The following is a 26,930-nucleotide window of genomic DNA, read 5'->3' as shown; positions in this document are numbered from 1 at the left end:
TATTTGGGATTCTGACATAGACATGTTATATAGGAAGGTGAGAATATCCTGACTGAGGCCTGCATTTGGCCCAGCAGGTTTTGAAGACATTCCTGGAGATAACTTTGGGAGGTTATCAGAAGAAAGAGGAAATTTGTAGACACTTGGTCCTTGATGTCTCTTGGAAAAAAAAAAGGGTCTTGGAGACAATATTTATATTCCACTAAAAAGAAGGGCCAAGGAGCAAGTTTGTCTTGATTTTGCCGCCCCCCCCCCACCCTCCCCCATCTCCAGTAAAACAGCCCCTGGAAAAGAAGAAAGCCTATGATCCTCTCTTGTCCTCTCAGCAGCTTGGAGAATCCAGGGAAAAGGGAGGATAGTTTGGTGGAGGGCAGCTGCTCCCTGGAGGGATGGCTCCTAACTCCCGTTAACGGCCAGCTAGCCAGTTAAAAGCTAACGCTCACGAAGGGCGCCAGGTTGGAGCAGCTCCGTGGAGGACATTTAGAGGCGGAACCGAAGGCCACGTGCTCGGCTGCCCGCCGGGCTGCTTTTCCAGTGACACGGAGGCGCTTCCCGCCTTCTGGGAAGGGCTGCTCCGGCGCCTGCGCAGTTCGTCCCATCACGGGCCACGGCTGAGGCTTCGTGGCTGGCGTGCGAGGCGCTGGCCCGGCGGTCGCCCCGCAGGAGGACCGGCCACAGCCGGGAGGGTGGCGGAGGTTCTCGGCTGGCACTGTCGGCAGAATGGGGAAGAAGCGCAGAGGCCCTTCGGAGGCCAAAAGGGCCGGAGCGGATCGGTCGGTGGGATGAGAAGCGAGAGGCCGGGCGAGGCGCGGCCAGATTTGGGGAGAGGCTCCCCTGAACCTCTGCAGGGCCCCCATCAAGACCCCCCTGAACCTGTGTAATTCCAGCTTTTGGAAATTATATATATATATATAAGAATATATACAAGACCCCGCTGAACCTGAAGGCCCCCCCCGGGTGAGGAACAGCCGCGGTTGCTGCTTCTGCCCTGGGAATTTCGGCCTCTGCCTCGGTTTCCACTCGCCTTCTGTCCGCACCCCCGCACCCTCCCCCGCTCCTCCTGGAGGAGCCCCTCTGAAACACGGGGAGGGGGAGGGGAGCAAGAACACACACACACACACACACACCCGTCAGCCCTTGCTTTCCTTTTTGGGCTCCCGCAGGGGAGGCTTCTCTGCAGGAGGAGCTGCATCCTTTTCAGGCGGCAGGATTTCCTTTAGCCAAACAACTAGGTAGCAGTCGGGCCATCGGGCGGAATTCTACTCCCGGCTTGACAAGGTCAGCCGGAAGATTGCCCTAATGTATAGCTGGCAATTTCCATTCAGACTCCAGGTATCCCACAGGGGCAGAGTTCCCCCACCCCCACAGCCTGTCTGATGCAGATAGGGTATTTTAGGCCCAAATGGGGGCAGCTTGTCCCCTGCCTTTTCCTGTGCTGCTGCCGCCTTATCACACACACCTCCAAGTTGCAGAAGGGAAGGTCTCTTGCAGAAGGTCTTTCCTGCCCCCCCCACTTCCAGTCTCTGGGAGTTCTCTTTTCAACATGCCTTGAACTGACTTGGACTGTGGTTCATCCAGACTAACCACCTTTTAAGCTGGAATGCTTCTTCCCCACGTTTTCCGAGGTCTGCCTGGAAAACACAGGGATCTCCCAGCCCCGAAGCTTTCTGCCTGCAATGCCTGGGTGGGTTCTTATGTGGAGTAAAAGAAGCTGCCTTAAACCAAGATCATTTTCCTGACTTGCATGGCTCTGTCTACCTTTGAAGTTAGCAGAGGTCACCTTGATCAGTAGGCGAAAATGCTTCCCTGCGACGGCTTTCTTTCCCAGTGTATGCACTGACCCACTGCCTGAAAAAAATCGGGAGGAGCAAAAACCCTATAAAGACCATTTGAAACAACTTTAATCACCAGAACATCAGAGGTAGCAGAGGGGCACTGTACAGAGAATTTAATCCAAAGATTGGGAGGGGGGGTGGATAGGAACGCAGAGCATGGAAGGAACTCAACAAAGATGGAGGTTCCAAATATTGAAGACACCAGACTGGTTGGGTGGAGATTGTTGAGATCCCAGGAGGACCTTGCTTTGCAAAAGCAGGAGTTGGCTACCCTTGTGAAGATCTTGGATTCCTCCTGAGAGTTTAGCCAGTGTTTCCTTGATGCTGGGACACAAGAAAGTGCTCCTCGGTGTTTAGAATGCAAATGTGCACCCCTTGTGCGTTTGGGCTTGCTTCCTTGGTGCCCTAATCATCGGGCCAACATCAAATGTCTGTCTTTCATGGCACAGTTGTATATAATCAGGAGAGGGTAGCCATATCATCTTGTAAGGGGTTTGCTCCATTGCTGCACAAGAGGATGACACTGAGGAAAAGTCAACAATTGGTACTCAACTTTATATGTGCTTGACCCCAACATGCAGCCTGGAATGTCGAGAAGACTGGGGTGCCCATCCCCAGTGCAGGATATGGCCAGGATTGAGCAGAGCCTGCAAGGCCAATGGGGGCTGTTGAGCTGCTCCTTGAGGGAGGAGGTGGCCGCGCTACACTTGCACCTGCACAGGGCGCCCTTCTGGGTCTGGGCCAGGGGGCTTTGAGGGCTGCTGATTGGACCTTGGCCCAGAGGGCTTACTTGGCCATCCCTCTGCAGATCAGCCTATCTCTCCAGCAGCTGTGCCCGGCCCAGAGGTGAGAAAGCAAGCAGGGAATGGGGGCTTGGGATCGCCTGTTGCCCCTCACAAAAGGACCAGCTAAGCCCTTTGATGCCAGGGGGATCCAGGAGTACACACAAAACTTCTTCCTAGGGGTGGCTTCTCCCCACCCCCCTTGTGGCGCTCGCATTGAAAAAGTTTGCTTCAGTCCCTCTGTGTGGCCCTAAAGGAGATGGAGAGCTGAAGGCCACTCTTGCTGTCAACCAGGGGAAATTTTATTTTTCTGATTTGGAAACCCACCACTACCACCAAGAACAAGTCTGAGCTGACTTCCTAGGATTTTGTCTCCCTGTTGGATATAACACAGGTGGCCTCAGGAGCCAGATGGGTCTCTCCAAGGCCAAGTAACCCTGAACTTGAAGGTCTCATCCACAGAGCCTCTCCCCTTTCTTGGCCCTGGAGAGCAGCTGTACCAAGGAAAAGCAAAGGGAAGCATTGCAGGCATCTTGGCTGCCCACACAGGATGGCTCTTGTCTGGCAGCTTAGAATGGCCGCCTGTCCCTTGTGTCGAGAAGAGAAGGAAACCAGCCTGCCTCTGCTGCTTTACTTGGGGCTCATTCTCCTGGGCCGGTTGCTGCTGAAGAAGAGACCATGGACTGTCTGAATGAACAAGGACTGGTCCAACAGTCTGGGGAAGGATGGGAGGGGGCAGCGGAGCAGCAGTGTCCACCAGCCAGGCCCCTTGCCTAGTGTCCCGAGAACAGCTACCACCTCCTAACGCAGAGCTCCCTGGCAGGCGGGGGTTTAATAGCAGCCAAGATCAGATAGTATGGTGTTTTCTTGGCTAAAGTAAATGACTTTGAGTTGGCAATGCAAACTCTTGCCTTTCCTGAGTCAAGCAGGCAAAGGGCCCAGGTGCATCCAGTGCTCAGAGCCTGCCCCTCTAGCCCCACCCCAGCCCATGTCCCACTCTTCCTACCAAGGACATGGAACTGTTGTGGGGACATGGGGAAGGTCACAAAGAACTCCAAACTCTGAAGTAACGAATGCCTTGGAGGTTCAGTGACTGAAGGGAGAAGGCCAACTCAGGTGGGAGCCTTGCTGGCTGGCTCTCCTCCGGCTCCATGGGGGCCCTCCGGATAGGAGAGATACTTGAGCTTTTGTCCGTGGGGGAAGCTCTCTGCTACCGCATTCACTCTTCATCCCACAGGGTCTGGGATCCTGTTTCACGCCCATTGTTTCACCTTGCTTGCCTCAGCTCTCTCCAGCACCAGGGAGGTTGGTGAGCAACCGCCACAGCAGTGTGTGCCTTGCCAGCCACACCCCTGGCTGGCTTCCCCTCGAGAAAAGTTTTTTCTGCTGAGGAAGGCACACTGCTGTGACATGGGTGGGCATCGGCTCCAGGGGGATATCCCCGAGACTGGCTGAAGTTGGGCCAGCTGCGTTGGTGCTGTGCACTTTGCACAAAGCAGTGGAGCTCTGGGCAAGAGTTAAGGCCATTGGAAACGATGTGTGCTTACAGCAGAGAAAGTTCCAGAATTCACGCTGTTTCAGTGCCCCAGAAATGGTGCCATATTTGCCCCTCTGTTCCTTTGGTATGATGGGTAGCTTGTCTTGGCAGAGGAGCTTCCTGGCTCAGCCCAGCAGCACTCAAGGCACGTGGCTGAAGAGGAGGCTGTCCCTCCTTCAGGCTTTGGCAGCCCCCCCCCAAATAAAGTTGTGAGAGCACCCTTCGCTCAGTCTACCTTCTCCAACCAAAAAGAGAGCAGTGGGAGGGTCAAAGTGCCTGCAGGAAATGGGCAGCCCAGCAGGGGGAAGGGGGCCTGCTGGGGCCTGAAAGGAGATTGGCAAATGAAATGGTGGGCAAGGAGAAGGGGGGGCTCTTGGCACAAGGCGCAGTCCCGGCTGCTGCAGCTGCGTAGGAGGAATGACGGTGCAAGAGTGAAGGTTGGCACCTGGGTGGGGCTCCTGCCCTCCCTCCTGCTTACTCCTTCTTTGGCTTTTCCACAGCCAGGAAAGGATCTGCTTGGAGCTCAGGATCGCTGAGATGTTTCTTCTCACGCCCCGGTTCAGCTTTTGTCCTTGTCCAGGAGGGGGAGCGGAGGTAGCCGGCTCTGGGGGTTGAGTGGGGATGCAGTCCTGTGCAGGAATAGGAGGGGGGGTTCCCTTTAGCTCTTTTCCTCCATGGGCCAGAACGGCCCCTCCGCCAAATGGAGGCCATTTGATCAAGGCTGCTCAGCAGCTCCAGCCCCCCATTCAGCCCCACCTATGGAGAGATGCCCCTGTTTGCATGGGGAGAGAAGGGTACAGAATTCCCCAAGAGGGAGTGAAGCTCTACTTTTGCGCACACACATTTCTGAGCATCTTGTCCACAGGAAGCTCCCCCCTCCAATCCTCTCCCCACTTCTCCCTCCCTTTCTAGCTGATTCCAACTAGGGAGCGCTTTTTTCCCCGGGCTGTTCTCCAAAGCGCCTGAGGGTAGAACAAGAAGCAATGGGTGGAAACTGATCAAGGAAAGAAGCAACTTAGAACTAAGGAGAAATTACCTGACAGTTAGAACAATTAATAAGTGGAACGACTTGCCTGCAGAAGTTGTGAATGCTCCAATCTTGGATAACCATCTGTCTGAGATGGTGTAGGGTTTCCTGCCTGGGCAGGGGGTTGGACTAGAAGACCTCCAAGGTCCCTTCCAACTCTGTTGTTATTATTATTATTATTTTCCTTAACAGCTTAGCCTATTCCCACCTCGAGGGAGGTGAATTTGCATCTCTACCCCTGGAAAGCAGCGGCAGCTGTTGCCACCCCCACCTGCAACCCAGCATATTAGCTGCTGCAGCAGCACATCACGCTATCTTGGGGGAGGTGGCAGAATAGAGCATAGAGTGGGGTGCAGGGCCGGCAAGGCAGCTGTTGAACACCCCCCACCCCGTCTGCTGGCCCTAACCCAGCCCAGCCCAGCCCAGCCCAGCTGTTCCTTGATCTTTTGTGGCCCTGAATCAACTCATCATTAACTCCCCTTTGCAAGCTGGAGTTAATGATGCAATTTGCCTGCCTGGCTGCGTCTGTGTGTAAGAGACACAATGTGTGCGTAGCTGTGCACACTAAGATTAAGCAGGTTCCATGCAGCACTGGTTGCCACGCACACCTTGCTGCCACCTCGTGGCCAGGTGACCTCTCCGCCACGGCCAGGAGAGCTCAGCCAGCATCCAACCAAAGCACAGGGAGCCTGCTGGTTTATGCCCACCTGGACAGGGAAGGGCAGTCCAGATTGTGGGGCTCACCCAGCTCCCTGAACTGAGGAGAACTGCAGTTGGTTGCCTTTTTTCAGGGGTCATGCTTAACTCCCCACCCCAGCTGCATTCAGTCGTATGTGAACCGGTTTACTACCGGTTCGCTGGCTCTGCTGCATGCACGTATGCATAGCACACACCAAATACAAGGTGTGCGTGTGCAGTGCATGCCAAAAGGAGGCATGGGATAAGTAGAATAGCGCGTGGGGGGGATGATCAGCTGTGGTGCGCGATCTTTTTTTTTTACTTTTAAAAGTATTTTTTAACAACCTATTTGGCCGAAGAGGTTGTAGAAAAAATGCTTTTAAAAGTTAAAAAAAAGGCTCTGACGATTGCGCGGCTCAGCTGTGATTGTCAGAGCCTTTTGTTTAACCTTTTAAAAGCATTTTTTTAAAAGAAGCAGCAAGTGGGGAAACAGGCATCTGGGCATTGGGTAGGCATGGGGGGCGGGGGGGCGCAAGGGTTTTTGCTACCGGTTCTCCAAACCACCTGCCGCCATCGCTACCAGATCAGCCAATCCGGTCCAAACCGGGAGCATTTCACCCCTGTGTGTGACTGTGGTGGGAGAGTCCTTCCATCGTTTTGATCCCTGGAGGATCAAGTGGGACAAGCAGAGCCAAAGGCAATGGGGGGGGGGCAACCCCCAAGCGCAAGCAAGGAAGCCTTGGTGCCAGCAATGCCCCAGCAGTCACTCACAGCAGAGGAGGTGCTTGGCACTGAGTGCCACATAATCAGTCAAAACACACACACACCTTTGGGAGGGGCCACTTACCAGCAGGGGGCTCTCGGGCTGCATTTTCCTCATCTGAATCTGCAAAGACTTCAGCCAGCTCTTGGTCAGACATGTCTGTCAGTTCTGTGAGGTCCAGCAGGTCGAAATGCACCTCGAGAGAGGAAACGCTGCTGAGGGGCTCTGAGAAGAGATGGGGAGGAGGGGGGGGAGCTCAAGATCTTTCTCTGGAGCTTCCTTTTTAGAAGCCTCATGAAGCCCCCCCAGGGATAGCCCTGTACTTACGCCGGCGCTCGGCCACCTGCAGCAGCCCTGAGGTGGGCATTGGGGTCCCTCCTTCCTCCTCAGCCGGAGAGCTGCGGGGCTCTTCTACCAGCCCATGCATGGAGAGGGTAATGGGGGTCGGCCCCTCCAGTTTGGAGGCTTCCTGGGTCAGCTCTGCAATGACAAAACGGGGCATTGGGACAGAGAGGCCTGGCCTGCTCAGCCTCACCATTGCCTCCACCAAGGAAGGATGAACCTTCAGTCGTGGCCTCTAGGGGGACCCACCTGGAGGGAGGCTCCTAGCGCCACTCTTGGGGGGGGGGAAGCCCCTCCCCCAGCCTCATCAGGGTCTTCCTGATGGGGGGGGTTGCAGTTGGGCTGCCCTCCCACTCTTCTGTTGGGCGATTCCTGCCTGCTCGGCCCCAGAGTCCACCTATTTCCCGACTGCTGGCAGTGTGTGCAGTCACACACACACCACCGCAGAGAGAGCCCTCCAGACAGGCATGTGCAAAGCTGAGGAGCAGCAGCTGTTGGGTACCAGGAACCTAAGACTCCACCCTGGCACCCAGCCTCACGCCTGCCGAGACAAAAGGACGGCTTCTTTTGGAGCAGGTGGCAAGAGGACAAAGGCTGATCTGTCCTGGGGAGGGAGAGGCAAATGGGGCCGCAGAGCTGGATGTGTGCCAGGTATGCCTCAGTTACCCTCTGCCTCTCTGTGGGGGGGGGGGCTCTGCCTCCTGGAGGTGCCCTGGAAGCGCAGCAGCAAGCTGACTGCACAGTGGGGGGGGGCTCTCTCTCAGCAGCTGCCTTGCTGATGATGCCTTCCTGCCCTTGAATTTCCAGCAGTGCCTGCTCCAGTGAGCCATAGGGGTGGGTGGGGGAGGGTCTCTTTGCAAAGGGAAGAAACTTAGCCGGGGGGGGGGGGGGCGTGGTTCATTTATCTCAGAGAAGGCACTTCAGCCATGCATTGGTCCTGCCCTGGCTGCATCCAGGAAGGAATGGCATCTGGATCACCCTCGTGTCTTCCAGGAGGATGAGCCAGGTGGTCCTTTTCCATGGCTGTTGCCAGTTAGCAAGGAAGGGAAGGTGCAGCAACAAGGGGGAAGTTTAAACTCTGCAAGCAGAAAATGGGGGACAGGAGGAGTATGTGATTGCCTGCACAAGCGTGTGGACCAAGCAAAAGTTCTGACCCAAAGCCTGCTCCTCCACAGGCCCCCAAGGCTGCTCCTTACTCAGATGCCCCATTAGCTTGTCTGCAGAAGCCTGAGACTGTCCCAAAAAGCAGCCGAATCTCTTGTTCCCCAAAAGGTGTGGGGGACCCTTGGGAGGCAGATTCATTTGAGGGCAGCACCGTCCTGCAAGGGGTCGGCCAAGAGGATTGACGCCTGCCACAAGCCACGAGAGCAAAAAAGCCAAGAGGTGGTGCAGCTTTGGGTTTCCTCTCCTGCCCTCCTGCAGCTGAGAAAAGAACTGAATCCTGGCACCTAAAGGGGTCCTGATCACAGGAGGCCTTGCTGGACACCTGCAGGAACAAATTGAGGGAAAGAAATTAAATATGGAACCTGAGTGGAGCCACAAGCCATGGCCAAAACCTTACCAGTTCTCGCCTTTTATAGCAGCATAGGAGACTTCCAGCTCTTGCAACCCAAAACCCGATTTGGCCCTAGACCCAGCTGAGGTGCTGGCAAGGCACAGGATGCTGCTCTGGATTCCTGGGGAACACCCCAGTTTTATATATGGGGAGGGGAGGGAGGGGGAGCCAGGCCGAAAGGAGAAAAACAGCTTTCAGCGCTCAAAGCCCTGAATTATTCATGCCCAGGTTTTTAACAAGCCGAGTGTGGGAAAATCACAAAGGAGGCGTGAATATAACAGTACACTTCCGGCTCTCGGCTGGCTGAGACCAGCTTGCAAAAAGAGTTGAACTTGGGAGCATTTCCCTTTTGGAAGGGGCTCTTCATCTGGCCTTTCTGCTTGCAGGGTTGAGAGCCTGTTGTCCACTTGGCTGCTTCTGGGAAGACCCCCAGATGGTCTCAGAGGTCAACCAGGAGCCCCTTTCAAGCAGGGTCTGCCTGCCCCTTCCCATAAGCCATGTGCCTACCACCATGGAAAGCCCTGGGGCAGCCCGCAGCTCTGTAAGGGCAGCCTGATTTGAGCAACAGCTTGATGTCTGGGGGTGGCCATTTCAGCAGGAGCTGCTGGCCTGAGGGCCCTTGTAAATGCCCTCTTTCCTCAGGTCTGCCTCTCCGCTCTTCCACTTCCAGCATTTGGCCAGACACATTCAGGCAGGAGCATATGGCTGCCTCCTACCCACCCACCCACCCACTACCACAGTCTGCCATGCTGGTGTGGCTATTCCTGTTCTGCAGCAGCAGGACTGGTTTCATGCACAGGAAGGCTGCACCTGCAGAGGATTGGGGCCAGGGCACCCCCAGGAAGTTGGGGAATCTCCCTCTAGTAAGCCCACATTCTGCTTAGCTCTTCCAGCAGGCATCACATTGGGTGCTCTGGGGGCAACATGCTGCCTTTGGGGAGGGACAGAGCTGCGCTCAGGGGACCTGTGGGGCAGGGGAGGAGACAGCTCAAGCCCTGCCACCTCCAACAGGCCAAGCCCCCTTCTTTGCCAATCCCAGCAGAGAGCGCTGGGTCTGCATGTCAACCAGCCCCCTAATGGGTCACAGTTCTTGGTCTGAATGGCTCCGCTAAAGGACCGGAGTGCTGGATTCCTCCTTGTGGATTCCTGTTGTTTCCCATTCTGAATCTCTGGCTGTGGTTTTTCTCTAATTCCGCTGATCGATTTGCACACTTGCCTGGCTCCCTTTTCTAATTAGAGCGTCTCTGCCTTGAGCAAGCGGTGAAGCCTGCAGGAAGAGCCAACCACAGGTCCTTCCCACCCTGAAGGAGCCAGCCTCTGCTCCGAGGGGCCACTTCTTCCTGGGATAGCTGGAAAGAGATGCTGAGCCAATGTTCTTTGATCTCGCTGGTTTCTTATGGTGGGTGGGAAATGTGCAGCATGGAAAGCAGAAAGGTCAGCTGTGTGGCCTGGAGAAGCCGCAGCTGAGATCGAGCAAGACTGGAGCCCCGGAAGGGATGCAGTGAAGCCCTTTCTCAGCCGCTCTTCCTTCCAGTCCCCTTTAGGCTTCCACCTGTCTCCAGCAGCCCCCCACCCCACCCCAGACGCAGAGCAAGCTGCTCCTTTCACTCGGCCCCGGCCGTGGCTGCTGCCTTCCCTCCTCCTCCTCCACTGGGTTCCCCGCCTTGCTCTGATCCAGCAGCCGCCCTGCAGTCGAAAGGGGGCTGCTGCTCACCGCCACCACCAGGACCGCTGCTGCTGACTCACGTTACAGGACCCGAGCCCTGCCTGACTCGCAGCTGCAGGTTGGCACAGCGGGGGAAGAGGGGGTCGGGACCGGCAGCTTCGGCTGAGGTCCAGATCACCCCAAGCTGAATCTGCCAAACTGGTAGCCCTTCCCCACAACCATAAATGGGGCAGGGGGGGCACTGAATTCTGGAGAGGGAACTTGCACGTTATTGATCCAATGCAAAAACTCCAGGAGCTCTTCCACCCCGTCAAGTCATTCCCTGCCCCCGCTGGAATTTGGAAGTTTTCAGGATGGTTAAAAAGAAGCGCTCCGCCTGGATCAGGGCACCCGGATATTCAGTTCAGAAGCCGAGGCTGCAACTCACCCAAAGCTCCGGCAGCTTTGATGAGTGCAGGTACCGACCCCCAAAGGCACGCTTCCTTCCTCGTGCACGTTCACACGTGCTTCTTAGCCCAGGAGTCCGAGAGCATTGCGGTCACACCCCACTGCGTGCTCCAGGCATCCTCACAGGAGGCCGCGGGTTGCCTTGCCTGCCGTCCCTCGGGCAACTCGCTTCCCTTTTGGCTTAAACGGGACCACGGGCTCCGCCGCGTTCCCAGCGCCTAAAGACTAAAGACCGACCGGGGGTGGGTGGGCGCCTTATTTGTCCGAGCCCTCTTAGCTCTTTGGAGCCGCTTAGCTTTCAGCCCTCCAGCCCTGCAAGGGAAAAAGTGGGAAGGGGCGTCCGAAGTTGATAGGCGACGCCTTTCTGGAGAGAAACCCGCTTCTGATCCGTTCTTCCCGCTCTTTCCCCGACAGCAGAAGGCCTTTTGACCGCCCAACGGGTAACCCGCAAGCGCCCGGCACATCCCTCGCCGCAGCGTCGGGACGACCCTTTGGGCCCTGCCGGGCCTCCCCATCTCGCAGCCCCTTCGAGCAACAGCTGCTCGTCCGCGCCTCCAGCCGCCTCCAGGAGCGCCTCGCCTTCCGCGCCGGCCGAGTCACTCACCCGGGGGGGCGGCCCCTCCTGGTGTCTCCATCCGTCCCGGCTGCACCAGATGCTCGCTGCGCCGCTGCCGCCTCCCTCCGCGCCGCCGCGACCACTGCAGCAGCAGCAGTAGCAGTGGCCGCCCGAGCGCACATCGCCGGCGGGGAGGAGCGGGACTGGCGCGGGGGAGGGCGCAGGGCGGGGGGGCCGACCGCGTCCAGCAGCTGCCGCCGGCGCCGCCGCTGCATTAGAGCACGGAGGACGCAGGGAGCCGTCGAGCAGCGCAGGGCAAGGGGAGGAGGCGCCGGGCGGGGCGAGCCGGGGCTGGCAGGAGCTGAGCAGGTGCCTCCCTCGCCCTCTGACGGGCAAGGGTGTCGCCTGCCAGTGGGCGGAGTGGCCAGATGCTCGGCCGGCCTCCGGCATGCAGCGAAACGGCCGGAGTCGAGAGCCGGTTCTGAAGGGCGAGCTTAGGCGAGCCTGGCCCCTGCCAGCCCCTCCGTGTGCGGAGCCGCCGGCTGCTCTGGAGGGGCGGCGCTGGGAGCCTTCGGGAGGCTTTGCCCGGTGACCCCCCCCCCCCCGCTGGCAGAGCTGCCGGTGCCCCTGACTGATTGCAGGCTCCGGAGACAGGCGGTGGGGCTCCAAAGGCCGAGCCCGGCTGGAAGCAAGCGGGACACCCGAGGCTCGGCCGTTCCCGCAGCCGGGTCGCTCGGGGCTCCGGGCAGAGGGGCAGCCGGGGCTGTTCAAAGCGCGAATCTCCCCCCGACAATGCAGACCAGGTGGCACTCTGTACATGGACAGGAGCGCCCTTTTCCAGTTAAAGCACAGTGAGGGGAGCCCCCTGTCGGGTCCTGCCTGGGGCATCTGCGCCCCCACCACGGCCGCCGCCGCCTCCCCCTCCCAGCCCGCGAGCGAGCGAGCGACGGAGGCCCCGCCCCGTTGTCAGGGCGGTCGTCAGGGGCGGCTGCGCGGCCCGCCCTTCTCGCGAGATTTGGACGCCGGTTGCCTGGAGACGCGGCTGCCGAGCGTCGGTGTCCCGCGGCGTCATGGTGAGGCTGGCTCCGCAGCCGGGGCGCCTCAGGCGGGGACTCCGGCGGCGCTGGGCCCGTCCGTCCGCTGGCTGCGCCGGGATGCCTGGCCGCGGGGCTCCGGGCGGGGCGGGCGGGGGGCTGCCGGGCAGGGGGACCCACCGCGGCTCTCCTCGCCCCTCCCCCAGGCGCCCAAGAAGAAGGCCGAGAAGAAAGGCGGCGGCGGCGGCGGCAAGAAGGGCAAAGGCGCCAAAGTGCCGGCGGTGGTGGACGCGCTGCCCCCCGACGGCATGTCCAAGGAGCAGGTGGGGCGCCCTCCGGGGCGGGGGGGGGCGGGGGGGGGGTCTCCCCCGAGGGGGCATTCCGGGCGTGGGGGGGGCGGGGCGGCTGGTGGGCTGAGCCTGCGGGGCCTCTTGCAGCTGGAGGAGCACATGGGCCGCATCCGGGAGGAGCTGGACCGCGAGCGCGAGGAGCGCAACTACTTCCAGCTGGAGCGCGATAAGATCCACACTTTCTGGGAAATCACCCGGCGGCAGCTGGACGAGAAGAAGGCCGAGCTCCGCAACAAGGACCGGGAGATGGAGGAGGCCGAGGAGCGGCACCAAGTGGAGATCAAGGTAGGGGTCCGTCCCCTTCCCCCCATCCCCCATCCCTGAACCTGGGCAGGCGGCCTTCGGGGGTCCTCCCGCCCTTCCCTTGAATGCTGCCCGTTGCTCTGCCAGGTGTACAAGCAAAAGGTGAAGCACTTGCTCTACGAGCACCAGAACAACCTCACGGAGCTGAAGGCAGAGGGCACCGTGGCCATGAAGTTGGCGCAGAAGGACCACCGGTTTCAGGAGACGGAGCTGCGCAAAGATATGCGCACCCTGAAGGTGGAGCTGAAGGAGCAGGAGCTGGCCAACGAGATGGTGGTGAAGAACCTTCGCCTGGTGAGTCCTCCCCTCCCTGGCCCCCTCCGGAGCAAGCCAACCTTGCCTCTGCAGCCGCCTGTGTTTGCCAGACCTGTCCGTAAGCAGCGTTGCTGTCTTAACAGAAACAGCAAGAAGACCTGACACATCTTCGAAATGACTTTGAGAGACAAGTGAAAGGTCAGTCTGGGCACAGCTCAGTAGCCACGGCTTCGTTTCTCAGGCAGACCTAGAAATATGTAAGCGCTGCTTTACAGCGGGCAGCCTGAATGCTTGCAACTGTCCAGTCAAGCTTGCCCTGGTGTCTCCAAAGTCAGAGGGCCTGGGCCATCAATCTGCAAATGACTGACGTTCCATAAAGTTACAGAGACAGCACGCTGCTTTATGGGGTGTGAGATTGTCCAGTGCCTCTGTGGGATCTTCAGGCCTAGGGAGCACCTGCCCCGTTTCCTCTAGAGCCATCGGGTAAGGATAGGAACGTAGGCAGGCTGCAGAGTGGAGCATTCAGCCCAGCCTGCTTGTTGCTGCTTCTGCAGAGATTGAGGCCAAGTACGAGAAGAAGATGCGGGTGCTGCGTGATGAGCTTGACCTGCGCAGGAAGACGGAAATCCACGAGATCGAGGAGAGGAAAAACGGCCAGATCAACACACTGATGAAGAATCACGAGAAGGCCTTCAGCGACATCAAGAACTACTACAACGATGTCACCCTCAACAACTTGGCACTGATCAATACCCTCAAGGTAAATCGAGAGCAGCCTTCCCTGCTGGCATCAACAGAGCCGCTGGACCCCCACGTGGGCCTGGCTTGGCTGATCTGACTAGAGCATTCGCACCGTCCCTGGTGGGCCAGCCCCTGCTGTAATTGGAAGCTTCGTATTGCTTTATTGGCACGGGGCAGGTGATTATGTGGAGCTGTTTTTGTGAAAAATAATAGTACTTATTGGTTCAAGAAGAAAAAATAAAAATCCACAGTAAATGGACCAAAGAACACACAAGGGTTTGTGGGCTTGGCCTTTTATATGTTCATGTGGGATCTGAATGGAGAAGGGAGCATGGGAGGGGAAGTGGCCTTGAAGGCTGAGATGCTCCCCCCTCCTTCGATTCCCTGCAACACAGGAGCAGATGGAGGAGATGAAGAAGAAAGAGGATCACCTGGAGAAGGAAATGGCGGAAGTGTTGTTGCAGAACAAGAGGTTGGCGGAGCCACTGCAGAGAGCCCGCGATGAAGTCTCCGAGCTGCAGCGGAAGCTGGCGCACTACGAGAAAGACAAGGCCATCTTGGCAGTAAGCGGCAGAGCCCTTGGGATTAGGACAGGCATTTGGGCAGCTCACAGGGTGGTGGGTGGCTGAGGTGACCTAATGCCAGCAACTCGAGCTACTGTGGCCCTCTTTAAAGTGGGGTGAAAGTGTGATAGGGAGAAAAAAGTGAAGGGTGGGCGCTTTCTCCTCTTCCTCTTGCTGCTTTTCTGCAGACCACCTGAATGGAGCTCCTGGGCTATTAACAGTTGATCCCTTGAGGTCTTCAGAGTTTGGGGGTCTTCATTGGCATGGGCCGGGTTCAGCAGAGGTTGCTATCCACGGAATGAAGTTGACGGGTGTAAAAGAACCCTGGAGATCCTTTTCGCGTTCTTACCCTCCTTTTGTGTGTTCTGCCCCACAAGTGTTCTTCCTTCCCACATCCCACAAAGGTCTCGCAGCTCTTCTGAGTCCCCTTCCTCCCCCCCCCCCAGAGTATTCGGGCCCGGCTGAAAGTCACAGAGAAAGACCTGAAGGATCTTCAGTGGGAGCATGAAGTGCTGCAGCAAAGATTCGGCAAGGTGAGGGCTGAGGGCCAGTCTCTGCTTGGTGGTTGATCCTGGCATGGGCAGAAGGGAGGGAGCGAAAAGCCAGCCTGCTTCTGTAAATAGCCACAGGAACTCTCCCCCACTGTGTGCTGGCATAGACTGAAAACTGCTTGGAGGTGGGTCACCCTCTGTGTTATCTTCACGCTCGGCCTTTAGATGCTGAGGACGTTTTCTGCATGCAAAGAGGGCTCTGCTCCCGAGCAGTTCTTTCTTTGCCGATATTTCCCTACCTGTCTTCTATCTGGGTGCTGGGCATCCTTAACAATAGCCACACAACCTGATGCTGGAAATCGCTTAATGCTCTCTGCTGTTGACGTTAGAGGTACGTTGCCTTGCTGACTTGTCTCCACAGGTTCAGGATGAGCGTGATGACCTGTACCAGAAGTTCACCAAAGCCATTAACGAGGTACAGCAGAAAACTGGCTTCAAGAATCTGCTGCTAGAGCGGAAGCTGATTGGCCTCGCCAGCCTTCTGGAGAAGAAGGAAGTGCAGCTGAACGAGGTGTTGGCTGCCTCCAATCTCGATCCCAGCGCGCTCACGGTGGTCACCCACAAGCTGGAGGTACGGGACCCATCCTCCTTGTCCCTACTCTACAGGCCAATTTCTGGTCTGGCCAGAGGGTGGAAATCAGTATCTCAGCAACCTGACCTGTTTGGTGAGCAGCTTAGGCATTCCAGGCGCCGTTGGCACCTGTTCTGTCCCCCCTTCGCCTCCGTCCGAGTGATGGCTTAATTAGCCAGCACTATCAGCTCTGGCAGCAGAATAGCGAGCGTCTGCCAAGTGTCTCTGTTATCTCCCTCGACGCTGATGAATCACTCAAGAACAAACTTCAGCTCTTAGTTAATCAGTTGATTTGCCTGCTACGAAAAGACACAGCAGCTCTGGCTGCCTTTATATCCTGTGAGGTGTGGCTCCATGACTCAGCCCTTCCTAGGCCTGCCCCACCTTTGCTTCTGTTGTTCCCTCCTCTCCTGCCTACGAAACCTAGGGTCCAACCAAGCCTGATTGCCATCAGCTGGGTCTGAAGGCGTGGCCTGGGTGGGGGAAAGAGTCAGGGGACGGAGGCCTTGTTATATCTTCCACCTGGCCTGCCTCTGGCTCCTGGAGCTGAGCCAGGGAAGCCGGTGCTCCAGAGGTAAGTCCTGATGGCCCTTCCCCCTCACTTTCCAAGTCACTTTCTGGCAGGAGGTCCGGCTCGGGGGCGCAGACACAACAGCACCAGTAACGGGAGATGCATCCCGGCAGGCCCCTCCCTGAGACCTGCCCCTCCTTCCAGCAGCTGCTCTTGCTGTCAAGTGCTCTGCATTCTTGTGCTCAGCTGCTGCTCATGCAGAACTGGATCCGGCACTCAGCCCATCAGACATGCTCTGGGCTGAGAGTTTTCATTCCATTTCTTGGGGGCAAGTCAGCCTTACTGTAACTTCCAAAGCAGAGGGAACAAGATGGGGGAAGGAAAGGTTAGGGACCCACCCTGGTCAGCAGGACCACAACAGCTGTTTTGGAGCCGGGGCCTTGAATGTGTTTTTCCTTCGCAGGATGTGCTGGATTCCAAAAACAATGCTATCAAAGACCTCCAGTACGAGCTGGCCAGGGTCTGCAAGGTAAGAGCCGCGAATGGAAGTAGCTTCCCTGGGGGGCTTGGGTGAGGCCAGGTGCAGGTCACCTTGGACACTTGCTCCAGCACCAGAGCCATGGGGCATTCGGAGATCCTTTGTTGGGGAAGCTGCTTCTGCTTGTAACATCATTGAGCCCTGCGGTATTTGGAGCCCTGCCACTGGAGTCCCCTCTAGACCTGTTGGACTGCAGCCTTTCCAGTTGTTCCAGTCCTGGGGAGGACAGTGGCCCACGCTTGCAGAACTGCCTCCTGAGTGCCCCCTCAGCCCAGGCCTGCAGTTGTCCGAGGTAGCAGGGAGAGAGCGCGGGTGCTGCCTTGGCTGTGCAAGGCAGGCTCCAAAAGGGAGACCTGAACTGTCCCTCGGGGGGTGAGGGGGCATTCCTTCTCGTTCCCCAGCTCCCTCTTTGCCCTTACAGCCCACCTCTCCCCTCCCTTGCAGGCACACAACGATTTGCTGCAAACCTATGAGGCAAAGCTGACCTCCTTTGGGATCCCCTTGGACAATCTGGGCTTCAAACCCCTTGAGACCTCCCTGCTGGGACACACCCTCGGCCAGGGCCCTGCAGGATTTGTCTCGACCCCCACATAGCAGAGCTGGGAAATCCTCTTCAGAAGACGAGGCAAGGCAAGCCAAGGCTCCTGCAGCATTTGGGGGTCAGTGGAGGAAGAGACTGGGCATGCCTTTTGTATTAAAGTCTTAACGGCCCTTTTTGTAAATGGCTGATGTGCAGCAATCTTTGATTTACCCTCACAACACCCCTTGAAGGTAGATCTTTTATTAGGTTTCCTCAGAGGACAGCCTGAGCTGGCATCACAGTTGGCCTTGGGAGCAGTCCCAGATCCCAAAGCAGCCCTCCCGAGGGAAGCCACGGCTCTCGCACTAGCTCCCCCGGTAGGTCACATAGGAATAGGGGCTGAGCAGCAGCGGGATGTGCACCTTTTGTTCGGCCCCTGTGAGGGTGAAGACCACCTGCAGAGAGCAAAGGGGAAGAGTTGCTGGACCTCTTGGCTTGGCAGCAGGACCTTCATGGCTGCAGAAGCCCAAAGGCCCAGGGCCCACATCCTGTGGCCAGTTGGAGGCCCCAGGACAACAGGACGACCCGAGTCGCTCGCTCTTGTGCAGCTGAAACAAATACTCACTTCCACGTAAGGATAGAAGCTGGTGAGGCCCTGTTGCTGCCAGTACTCTCCCGTGGCAAAGCGCAGCTTGTAGGTGCCACTTTCCAGCTGCAGGGAGGCCAGCTCGCTCGTGTCCATGCGCCCGTCTGTGCTGGTCGCACTGCAATCAGAAGAAAACGGGTGAGGCTGTGGGGCTCCCAGCTGGCCAAGGGAGGCAGGGGCTCCCCCATCTTCCCACCTGGTCATTCGCTCCATCCAGGCCTGGTTGGGGGCTCGGAGGTGAGAGAGGTGCACGGCCAGGCCAGTGGCAGGAAGGCCAGTGAGCACGTTCAGCGCATGGACGCTCAGGAGCGTGTGGTGGCCCTCGCTGGGACTGGCAACCTGGATCGAAGCAGAAAGCCCTGCGTGAGCCCCACCCTCCCTGGCAGAGCTTGATTCTGCCCCTGGCAGAGGGAGGACGCTGCTGTGCCCAGAGGGGCTGGGCTTCTGCAGGCCTGCCCAGTTTCCTGGGCAATCCCCCCCCCCTCTTCGGAAGCTCCCCATTCTGCCGACCACATTGCTGGGGTGGGACTGCCAGATTTACCTGGGGTCGCCCTCCATCCTCATCCATTTTTGGCTTTCTCAATCCAGTGCAGGCTGGCTTCCTGTGGAGGCCTGGCAGTGAGCCAGCTGTGACTCAGCAGGAAATATTAACCCTGCCCAGGCCAGCTGCTACTGGCGAGGAGCGCTTGACAGGGATCTGTTCTTGGTGGCAGAGTTTCCAGCCTTCTGGGGGGGCAAAGTGCAGACCCAGGGAAGAAGAATGAAGGGAAGCAGACCTGGGACTCTGGGATGGAGGCCTCCCAGCAGGTTCTCAAGAGTTACCTGAATCACTGCGATTGCAGTGCTGGAAAGGCCACCCCCGTCCATATCCGCGGCTTGCATAATCAGGGTGTACTTGGGGGCTTTCTGGAAAGAGAGAATTTCATTGGGGTGAGAGGAACAAAGCCCCCGAGGCTAAAAAGAGGCATCTACTCAGACCGGGGGGGGGGGTCTTCAGAATGGCAGAACTGCTGCCGTGGGTCCAGCAGTTGGCAAGGGTGGTTTAAAGGTCGACCCTTATTGCCTACGCAAAGCTGTGGCTCTTAGAAAAACTAGAAAGGTGAGCGGAGGGCAAGGGGGAACAATCCCTCCTTCCCAGCCATTGACTGGCTCTGGCCAGGGCCCCTGTCGAAGGGTGAAGAGTGGCCCCCGAAAAGCCCTGCAGGCTGGCCTTCCAATTGCTTTTGACTGCTAGTGGGGGAATCGCAGGATCTGCGTGTCTTAGGTGGGTCATCACCCCAGTCTCAGCCCCCAGCCGCTCACTCACCTCTCTGTCAAGGCCGCCTTTCTTCAGGGAGACGAGACCCGTTTCTGAATTGATGGTGAACATGTCTCTGAGTGGCTCTGGGGGCTCCTGGCTGAGGATGGAGTAAGTGATGACCCCATTATAAGAGTCTACAGCATCGTCTGCATCCGTGGCTGTCACAGTCATCACAGAGGTTCCTGGGGACACCCAAAGGAGGGGCTGCTTAAAGCCTCCCTTGAAACAAGCACCAGAGTCAAGCAGGAGCCCAGCCCCATCCGCGCCTGTCGGCCAAAAAAGCCTCTGGCTTCTGGGCAACCAGAAGCTCCTCCAGCGGTTGCAGGGACTGACCACTTAATCCCACAGGGACACGTATGAGCGGGCATTGGCTGGACAGCCTGAGGTTGTGGTCCGGATGGCTTTGACCAGGACTGTCCTTCATTGTCCAGGAGGGATTTTGCCTGTGCCACGGAGGGCAGCCACGCAACAGGAATGAGGTTTTGGTGTCCTCAACCAGACTCCCCTACCTGGTTTGGCTCCCTCTTCCACGGACCCTTCGAAGACTCTCTGGGTGAACAGTGGACGGTTGTCATTCTGGTCTCCAATGTTGATGATCACCTCCATGGGCTCCTCTGCTGTCTGGCCGTTGGCTAACACCGCGTGGCAAAAGAGCTGCATGGAAGGCGTAGAAAGGCCATTATTCACCAGGGGTGAGAAGAGAAGCCAGAGATGTATCTGGGCAGCATATTTCACGGAGCTCAACGGTTCTCGGCACCCAGGACGGACGGCTCTGGAGAAGCTGCCCCAAAGGACAGGGGAGGATCTCGGAGGTCCTGGGAACCTCTCAGCCCCCTTAGAGACCACCAGGAAAGGAAATGGGAATTTTTATTGGACAGAAAACACAGACACTTTAGGAAAGTCGTGGCTTTCCTCCAGAGTCGCCTGCTTCTAAACTGGGTTTCTTTGGGGGTTTTCTGGTAGGAAAGAAACCCCTCCGCCATCAAAAACGGACCCACCCCTGTGGAGCAGCAAATGGCCTGGCGGCTGTCCTGGCATCCCAGAGGAAACTGACCTTTGCCCTCCCACCCAATCCACCTGGCCGATTTCCAAGGACGTGGCCCTCCTCAGCCACCCAGTGCAGCCGCCAAAAATTGAAAGCAAAATGTGTAACGGCAGCAGGTGACATGGACTCACCTGGTAGCGGGGAATCTTCTCCCTGTCCAGCGGGCGAGTCACCTTCAGCTGGCCGGTTTCCCTCTCGATGATGAAGATGCCAACCGGAGGCCTGTCAGCCCCCTCCCCAGTGATGCTGTAGTAGACGGTGCTCTCTTTTTCTTTGCTGGACTTGATCTGATTGGGGAGATGGGGTGGAAAAGGTCAGGGACGGGGTGGGCCTGCAGCCCTTTCCACCCTCCAGGGCAGGGGCCAGGGGCGGCCTGGGGCAGAGCAGACTGTGGCAGCTGCGTTGCCTGGCCCAGGACAGAAATGCAGGCCCCAAAGCTCGGCTGAAGTGAGATCCATCCAAGGGATTCAGACCAAATGTCCACTCAGTGCCGCCACAAGCTGCAATGTTTGGGGTTCTGCATTTGTGGGTCATTCCCACAATTTGCAGCAAGATGGGTGGCAAACAAACTTAATAAATAAAGAAACTCCTGAGGGGAAAGTAACTAACCTAAAGAATCCTAATAGAAGGTGGCAGAAGCAAGGTCCTTACCTGCGCCAGGTGCTTGGGGAAAGGTCCCCTCTCATTCTCAAATAAAATAATCGGAGGGATGACCCAGTCTCTCTTTTGCCGCCTCAAGCCAGGCCCGGATTCTTGGAAGAGCAACACCTCTGCCTGAGCAGACGGACGGGTCTCCTGTGAATAAAGACAGGGGTCTCTGGTTCCGGAAGGGAGGGGGGAGCTGGCGATTTAGACTCCCTTTTGAGTAGTGAGAGGTTTAAGGGGCAGCAGAGAAAGAGGCTGGCCTGGGGATTCCTTGCCCCCCAGAAAAGCCTGGGTCCAAGCAGAGAGACCTTGCCCAAGGCTTCATGCCCTGGGTCCACAGCTAAAGTGGGGAGCAGCCTAAACTCCCCCAGGCTCCCTTTTGCCAGCCTGTCACCACAGCATTTGGGGCTCCTTTTTCTTCCTTGGAGCAGCAGTGAGAATTGGAGAAAACTCCCAGGAGTGGAATGAAGGCGCCCTTTCCACACTTTCCACAGTGTTGGCCTCTTGTGGTCCTGCAGGGATTCCTCCAGCTGGAATTGCCCATCTGGTGGGTCTCTGCAAGTGCTGCCAGGAACAGCCTTTATTCCCTTCCACTTACTTGGTTTTAGAAAGAATTTTTGCTTCCAAGCTTTAATTTCATAAAGCAAATCATCTAGTTGATTGGGACTTTTTCCTAGGTACCTCAGAAAGGAGCAGCATGGATGACTGGGGGAGGGAGGGAAGGAGATAGAGAAAAGGAAGGAAGGAAGGAAGGCTTCCTTGCGAGAGGCAGAATGAGTAAAAGAGGAGATGGGATTATGGAATCCAGCCTTCATCTAAGAAAGGCTCCCCTCACCCCTTTGCCTGGGCGGTTGAGAAGAATGGACCCTTTTGTAGCAAGGATCTCGTTCTGACTCCTGGGCAACCTTTTGGGCTCAAGATCGCATCCCTGTTTCTCTCTGCACACACCACACAGCCTGCTTTCACATCAGAGAAAAGCTGTGACAAAGCTTTGTGTAACCCAAGAGTGCCCTCTAAAGCACCTGACAAAATACATCAGGGAATTCAGGCTATTTTGCCCCAGAAAGCTGCCTACTTAATTTAAATCTATTTATATAGTGGCACAATAATGATTAGCTGCCATCTTTATCAGCCACTAAAAGTTTTTGGGAATGCAGGATGGTCCACTTGTGAGCTGGATCCAGAATATCAGAGTTCCTTCTCTGGTCTTCCCAAGGATGCTGGCAATCGCTCACCTTCTCTGGTCTACAAAACTGAGCGAGCGCACAGGAAAAAGGTGCAATGTGGACTTACCTAAGCAGAAGTCTGAGATAACTATTTCCAACCACCACCCCTGCAGTGAATTCTGAACTGATAATACGTAAGTGGCTTGGTTAGGCTGACTGTGGTTGTTTTCTTTCCCAATGTAGAACTTTTTATATTTAGAGATTTGCTTCTCTGAAAGGGAACTTGTGTGCATGACTCTGATTGTGGAGGTAACCTTTGTGATTCAGCTTTATTGATTTCCTGGACTTTGAGCAAAGAAGCAGTTTCTGTTCGTCTTTCCTGGTGGAAAGGTCATGGACGCCCCAGGAAAGAGAGAGCAGCAGGCTTTTCCTTGCAGAAAGAGGTCTCCCCACTGAAAATGATTCCCACACCCACCCACCCGCCCACTCACCCCCGTGCGTAGGTGAAACATCTCAGCAGGAACATACGATCCATGGAGGGGGAGCCCAGCATTTCCCACAGTTGCATACCCACCTCCTTCCCTCTTGATTTCATTGTAACTCTAGCTAGGTGAGACCCCTCCTCTTCATACCTGAGAAGTGGAGGGACAGGACCCCGAAACTCTCCCAACCTCCGTCTCTCTTGCTAGTTAACAGGTCTGTAATGGTTTCTTCCATGAGGCTGTGTGTTCGCAGTCATGGAAAATACCTCCTGTCCTGTTTAAAGTTTAAAGTTTGCTGCCCCTTTGTCACCCTTAGGAAACTCTGTATTTGTTTTAAATTGGAGAAGAACATTAGGATAAAGCCAGCTGGTCTATGTGCGTATTTTTCTGTCCACACCTGGCCCTGCAGCTTATTGTGCACTGTGATCCTGTGGGTCTTCAGTGAGAAAGGTTGAAGAATTTGCTGGGCAAATAAAGCAGCTTAGCCCCCTCCCCTGAATGTTTTGCTGTTCCATTGAGGGATGCCCCATGGAGTCCTGGCCCTCTTTCTTGGGGAAGGGGGAGCAGCGTTGGTCCTCCCAGCATAAGTGCCCCGGTTCTGGAATGACTCCGTGAAAGTTTTCTTGGGGGCGAGGCTGCTGCCCAGCAATGATCCTTTGCTAGACTTTGAATCTTAGTGCCCGGAGCTCCTCTTAAGGTTTTGTAATGAAGGAATGAATGGTCTTTTCATGCAGGATCTCAGTTAAGCCCTCAGGGGCTCAGTCCAACCACCGCATGGCTGGCTTTTTCTTTCCAAACAGCAGAACAGCATCTTCTGGGCTCCCAGAGTTGGTGCTTGGAACCTACCGCCTGGAGAAAACCCCATCCTTATGGCGTTTCTCCTGCTCCATTTCTTTCCCCAGAGAGCCGGGAGGGGGGAAGGTTAGGGGTCTATCCTGCTCTGCAGCTACTACGGGTGTGCCAGTCTGCTGACTTTACAGCCAGATTTGCCCGAACTCTATTGCTGGCGAGGGGCGGTTTGGGATGAAACAAATCGCAACTCCATGTTAGCTTATTGATGTCCCCTTTTCCAGCCCCAGCATCTTCACTTAGTAGGGCTTGTCAGAGAGTTCTAAAGCCCATTTCTGCTTCTGATGCTTTCCTCCTGCTGCCTGTGCTGGTTGGGAGGGACTGATGGAAACAGAAGTCCAAGATTTCCAACGGGATGGTCAGTCCGGGAGCATTTCCTGTACCTGGACATTCTCCAGTCCCTGCACTGCCTGTCTCGCCCCTCCCTGCCAGGATCCCACCCAGCACGACAAGCCTACCTGAAGGAGGAAGATGAGGCAAAGCAGCAGCATGATCCCCAGGCAGCCCATTGTCCTCTTCCTCTGCCCTCTGTTGTGACCAAGTGACTAGCAGGTGAGTATAATTGCAGGGCAAAAGTCTGCTTGCGTTAGCATTTTAGCGGAGGCAGATAAGCCAGGGCCAAGTGCCAGCGCGCACTCTTCGAATTGGAGGAAGAGTCACCAAGAGAAGGCCTCTCGCACAGGGCTTTGGGCAGAGGTTATCTTGAGTGCCTTGCAGGTGGGAAGCCTCCTTCCAGGGTCAAGCGGTGGCGCTTGGACTCTTAACAAAAGCAGATGCCTCATTGTCAGTTTCAAAAACAAGCTGGGATGTAAACCTTTTGAAGTCACATTGTCTCTCTGATTCTCCCAAAGGTGCTTTTTCCAAAAGGCAACTGGAGTTTCTTGGGTTTTTTTCCTTTGAAAACATTTTGCTTCTAATCCAAGAAGCTTCTGCAATTCAGTTCGTTTTGGGGTTGTTGGTTGTTGTTGGTTTTTTTGGAAAAAGCACCTTTGGGACAACTATGACCTGGATGATTCCTTGTTTGCCTGCTCTAGAGACAGAGGGGCCTCCCCGCTTCCCCTCTCCCTCCCTTGCTCTGTGGGAAGAATAGAAATCTGGATCTGGTAGATCACCAGAGGACTTCAATCGATCCCTGACTGTGCCAGGCTTTCCAGGAACAGCAGCTACAAATGAAGTTGATAAAGAGAAACTGCAGGGAGATGCCACCAGAGGGCGCTCTCAGAGCATTCTGCCTGCTTCCCCTCTCCTGAACACCCACTTGAGGTTTTTAATTGAAGGAAACCCCAAAATGAGTGGTTTTTATTCCCACCGAGAGAGCACCGATTTGGCTGCTTTGGTTGGATAACAGCCAGAGTAAGAGGAAAGCTATTTATGTACCTGCTAGCTTTTGGGATTGAAAGGCACAAGACCCAGGGCCTGTGTGTGTGTGTGTGTGTGTGTGTGTGTAGCATGCTGCACAATTGCCTTTTAGTTGATTGGCTTTTAAGAGCAGCTTTACTTCTGATCAATGCAAGGAGTAAGTCAAGGTCAGGATGGTGGCCTTTGGCTTCCCTCTGCAGATCTCCCAGGGTCAGAGGCTGAGAGCCCGTGCAAGGGGGGCTTTCTGTTCTGCTGTGGGTGTCCCCCTGGCTCCTCTGGGCCTTGACCCGGTCCCATCCTGTGTTGCTAAGGCAGCAGAGGAGAGGGCCCAGCAGCCTCACTTGTGAGCGGGAAGCCAGGCTCTAAGGCAGAAGTTGCAGAAGTATGTTGTTGCAGCATGTAAGAGTGTGTGTGTGTGTGTGTGTCTACTTATGTACACCAAGTGCCTCATCAAAGGGGAGAGGACGAGTCTGGATCTGCTCTGCCTTTGGGAAGGTGGGAGTGCTGCATCTTGGCACCCCATTGACGGCTGTTCTCTCATCCTCTTACCTGGCTGAAGAAGAGATTCCGGGGAGGGGGAGGGCTTGCGAGATCCTGCCAAAAATCGGCTCCGAGCTTGCTCTGGACTAGAATTTGCCTGCCTCCAAAGGGAGCCTGCCACCCATTTTCCATGGAAGTGCTGCTGCTTCTATTGCCTAAACCCAGGAAGCGTTTCCTTTGCTTTAGACTTAGAGACCTTGCCCTCCTGCCCCCCCCCCCACCACTGAGCAGTGATCCCATCTGAATGGCATTTGCGCATGTAATCTTGATCCTCTTTGCTCACCAAGGGCCTGATCCCTTCATTCAGCTGAGGGCCTCTCCTTGGATACAGGCAGCAGCAGCAGCTTTGCACACTGAGGCCGTAGGCGATCCAGGCCTTTCTCACAACAGCCCCTTCCCCAGGTGCCTCAGAAGAGTCAGGCTCCAGGAGCCCAGGAACCACTGCTTCTTGCCCACTTCAAGCTGCCCCTGAAAAAAGCCTTGCAGTGGGTCTCTGGGAAGTCCGACTCCCAAAGAAGCTTGGGGGTGCTGGGCTGATGGAGGAGCAGGAGACCCAGAATGGCAAGGGGAAGACTTTCCGATGTCTTTGCATGCATAAGCACACTTTCTTTGTCCAGACTGTAAATCCTGTTGTATAAGCAAGACAAGCAGTATATAAATTCACTGGTATCCATACATCTTGCAGATAACATAAAACAGTGTTTTGTATTCTCCAGGACTCTCTTTTTGCTCAGTGATTGAAAATTTTAATATAGTTTATACTATCAAAATGGCATTAAAAATATCTCTGACATTCCAATTGTTAAAATACCAATTGTAGTTTTTAGTTGTTTAGACCCTGCCTCTTGCCCATTACCTAATGAGGTGCAAAAAAGGGGGAAAAACCCCTCAGATTCCCTGGAAGAACCTCAGCACCCTCACTCCGCCCGGTTGGCAGTCCGGTGGAAAGCGGCATCGCATAAAGTCCTGCCGGGCAGCGGCTCCTGTTTCAGGGTTGGTGGAACACACCAAGGCAGCCGCTTTCGCACAAGGGGCAGAAGTGGGTGTTTGCCTGCTTCGTTCATGGCCAGAATCGGACTGGTTGTGGGGACCCCTGGGGAGGGGGGTGAAATGGGGAGGACCTTCGCCAAGGCATGCCAGGAGGGAGGGGGTTCTGTCCGGTGGCCGCCGGCTCTTTCGGCCCTTCGGCAAGCAACCTTCCGCCTCTCAGGTCTCGCCATTGCCCTGCCTGCTGCCCCCTCCGCTCCCTGCCCTCCAGCTCCTCACGGCGCCGCCGAGGTTGCGGGAAGAGACCGCCTGGGGGCCGAAAGGCGGAGCGGCGGAGGGTCCTGGGGGGTGCCGAAAAGGGGACCCTGCCCGATCGACGGGTACGGCTGCGGGGGGAGGGGCGGAGGGTTGGCAACTCTTGCCTCCTTTCGGTCGAGGACCGGCTTTTGGGGCCGCGGGAGCCGCCTCCGTCGGGCCCGATCAAAGGAGCGGAGGGACTCTCAGAGCTCAGCTTCAGCTGGAAGACCCCTCCGCTTCGCTCCGGCTCTCTCGCACGCCAGGCAGGCCCGCCCGCCCGATCCCTGCGCCCTGGCAGGAGGGGGGGGCAAAGGGGCGGGCCAGCCGGAGCCCCGCCCGCGGACCCTCACCTGGCGCGGCGCCTTTAAAGGCCTGGCAGGGCAGGCGGAGCCCATTCAGCCAGCGGGCGCGCGACGGGAGCTGCCAACGCCGCCGGGGGTCCCTCTCCTCGACGGCAGCGATGGGCTGGCGCCGGGCTGCGCGCCTCCT

At 56.6% G+C, this 26,930-nt stretch overlaps 3 protein-coding genes across 11 annotated transcripts; 1 reads left to right on the top strand and 2 right to left on the bottom strand.

Moving 5' to 3' along the window:
• Positions 1 to 1,083: 1,083 nt before the first annotated feature.
• On the bottom strand, positions 1,084 to 12,146 carry DBNDD1 (dysbindin domain containing 1). Of its 5 annotated transcripts, none has more exons than XM_058155262.1 (4): positions 10,613 to 12,146; positions 6,950 to 7,102; positions 6,707 to 6,847; positions 1,084 to 4,783 (listed from the first exon to the last, which is right to left on the bottom strand). In XM_058155262.1, the coding sequence occupies exons 2-4, from the start codon at positions 7,047 to 7,049 to the stop codon at positions 4,629 to 4,631; spliced, it is 396 nt and encodes a 131-aa protein (XP_058011245.1). In that variant the 5' UTR covers positions 7,050 to 7,102; positions 10,613 to 12,146; the 3' UTR covers positions 1,084 to 4,628. The 5 variants fall into 5 exon arrangements, with proteins under 5 accessions (XP_058011245.1, XP_058011244.1, XP_058011241.1 ...); XM_058155261.1 differs by having other exon boundaries at positions 11,237 to 12,146; XM_058155258.1 differs by lacking the exon at positions 10,613 to 12,146 and adding an exon at positions 8,161 to 10,589.
• Positions 12,147 to 12,159: 13 nt separating this feature from the next.
• GAS8 (growth arrest specific 8) lies at positions 12,160 to 17,331 on the top strand. 2 transcript variants are annotated; one of them, XM_058155251.1, is made up of 11 exons: positions 12,160 to 12,261; positions 12,429 to 12,545; positions 12,660 to 12,857; positions 12,963 to 13,169; positions 13,274 to 13,328; positions 13,685 to 13,890; positions 14,267 to 14,434; positions 14,881 to 14,967; positions 15,347 to 15,556; positions 16,531 to 16,596; positions 17,050 to 17,331. In XM_058155251.1, the coding sequence occupies exons 1-11, from the start codon at positions 12,259 to 12,261 to the stop codon at positions 17,197 to 17,199; spliced, it is 1,467 nt and encodes a 488-aa protein (XP_058011234.1). In that variant the 5' UTR covers positions 12,160 to 12,258; the 3' UTR covers positions 17,200 to 17,331. The 2 variants fall into 2 exon arrangements, with proteins under 2 accessions (XP_058011234.1, XP_058011235.1); XM_058155252.1 differs by lacking the exons at positions 12,160 to 12,261; positions 12,429 to 12,545; positions 12,660 to 12,857; positions 13,274 to 13,328 and having other exon boundaries at positions 13,038 to 13,169.
• Positions 17,305 to 26,929, bottom strand: LOC131184198 (cadherin-1-like). Of its 4 annotated transcripts, none has more exons than XM_058155253.1 (11): positions 26,792 to 26,929; positions 25,441 to 25,784; positions 25,167 to 25,312; positions 20,768 to 20,911; positions 20,248 to 20,403; positions 19,581 to 19,725; positions 19,078 to 19,253; positions 18,594 to 18,677; positions 17,968 to 18,110; positions 17,751 to 17,889; positions 17,373 to 17,580 (listed from the first exon to the last, which is right to left on the bottom strand). In XM_058155253.1, exons 3-11 carry the CDS (start codon positions 25,287 to 25,289, stop codon positions 17,491 to 17,493), a joined length of 1,200 nt encoding a protein of 399 aa, XP_058011236.1. In that variant the 5' UTR covers positions 25,290 to 25,312; positions 25,441 to 25,784; positions 26,792 to 26,929; the 3' UTR covers positions 17,373 to 17,490. The 4 variants fall into 4 exon arrangements, with proteins under 4 accessions (XP_058011238.1, XP_058011236.1, XP_058011239.1 ...); XM_058155256.1 differs by lacking the exon at positions 25,167 to 25,312 and adding an exon at positions 23,717 to 24,017; XM_058155254.1 differs by lacking the exon at positions 26,792 to 26,929 and adding an exon at positions 26,014 to 26,490.
• Position 26,930: the final 1 nt, after the last annotated feature.

This window comes from Ahaetulla prasina, chromosome 12, assembly GCF_028640845.1.
Source record: "Ahaetulla prasina isolate Xishuangbanna chromosome 12, ASM2864084v1, whole genome shotgun sequence".
Taxonomy (NCBI): domain Eukaryota; kingdom Metazoa; phylum Chordata; class Lepidosauria; order Squamata; family Colubridae; genus Ahaetulla; species Ahaetulla prasina.
This window is presented reverse-complemented; position numbering and strand designations above follow the sequence as displayed.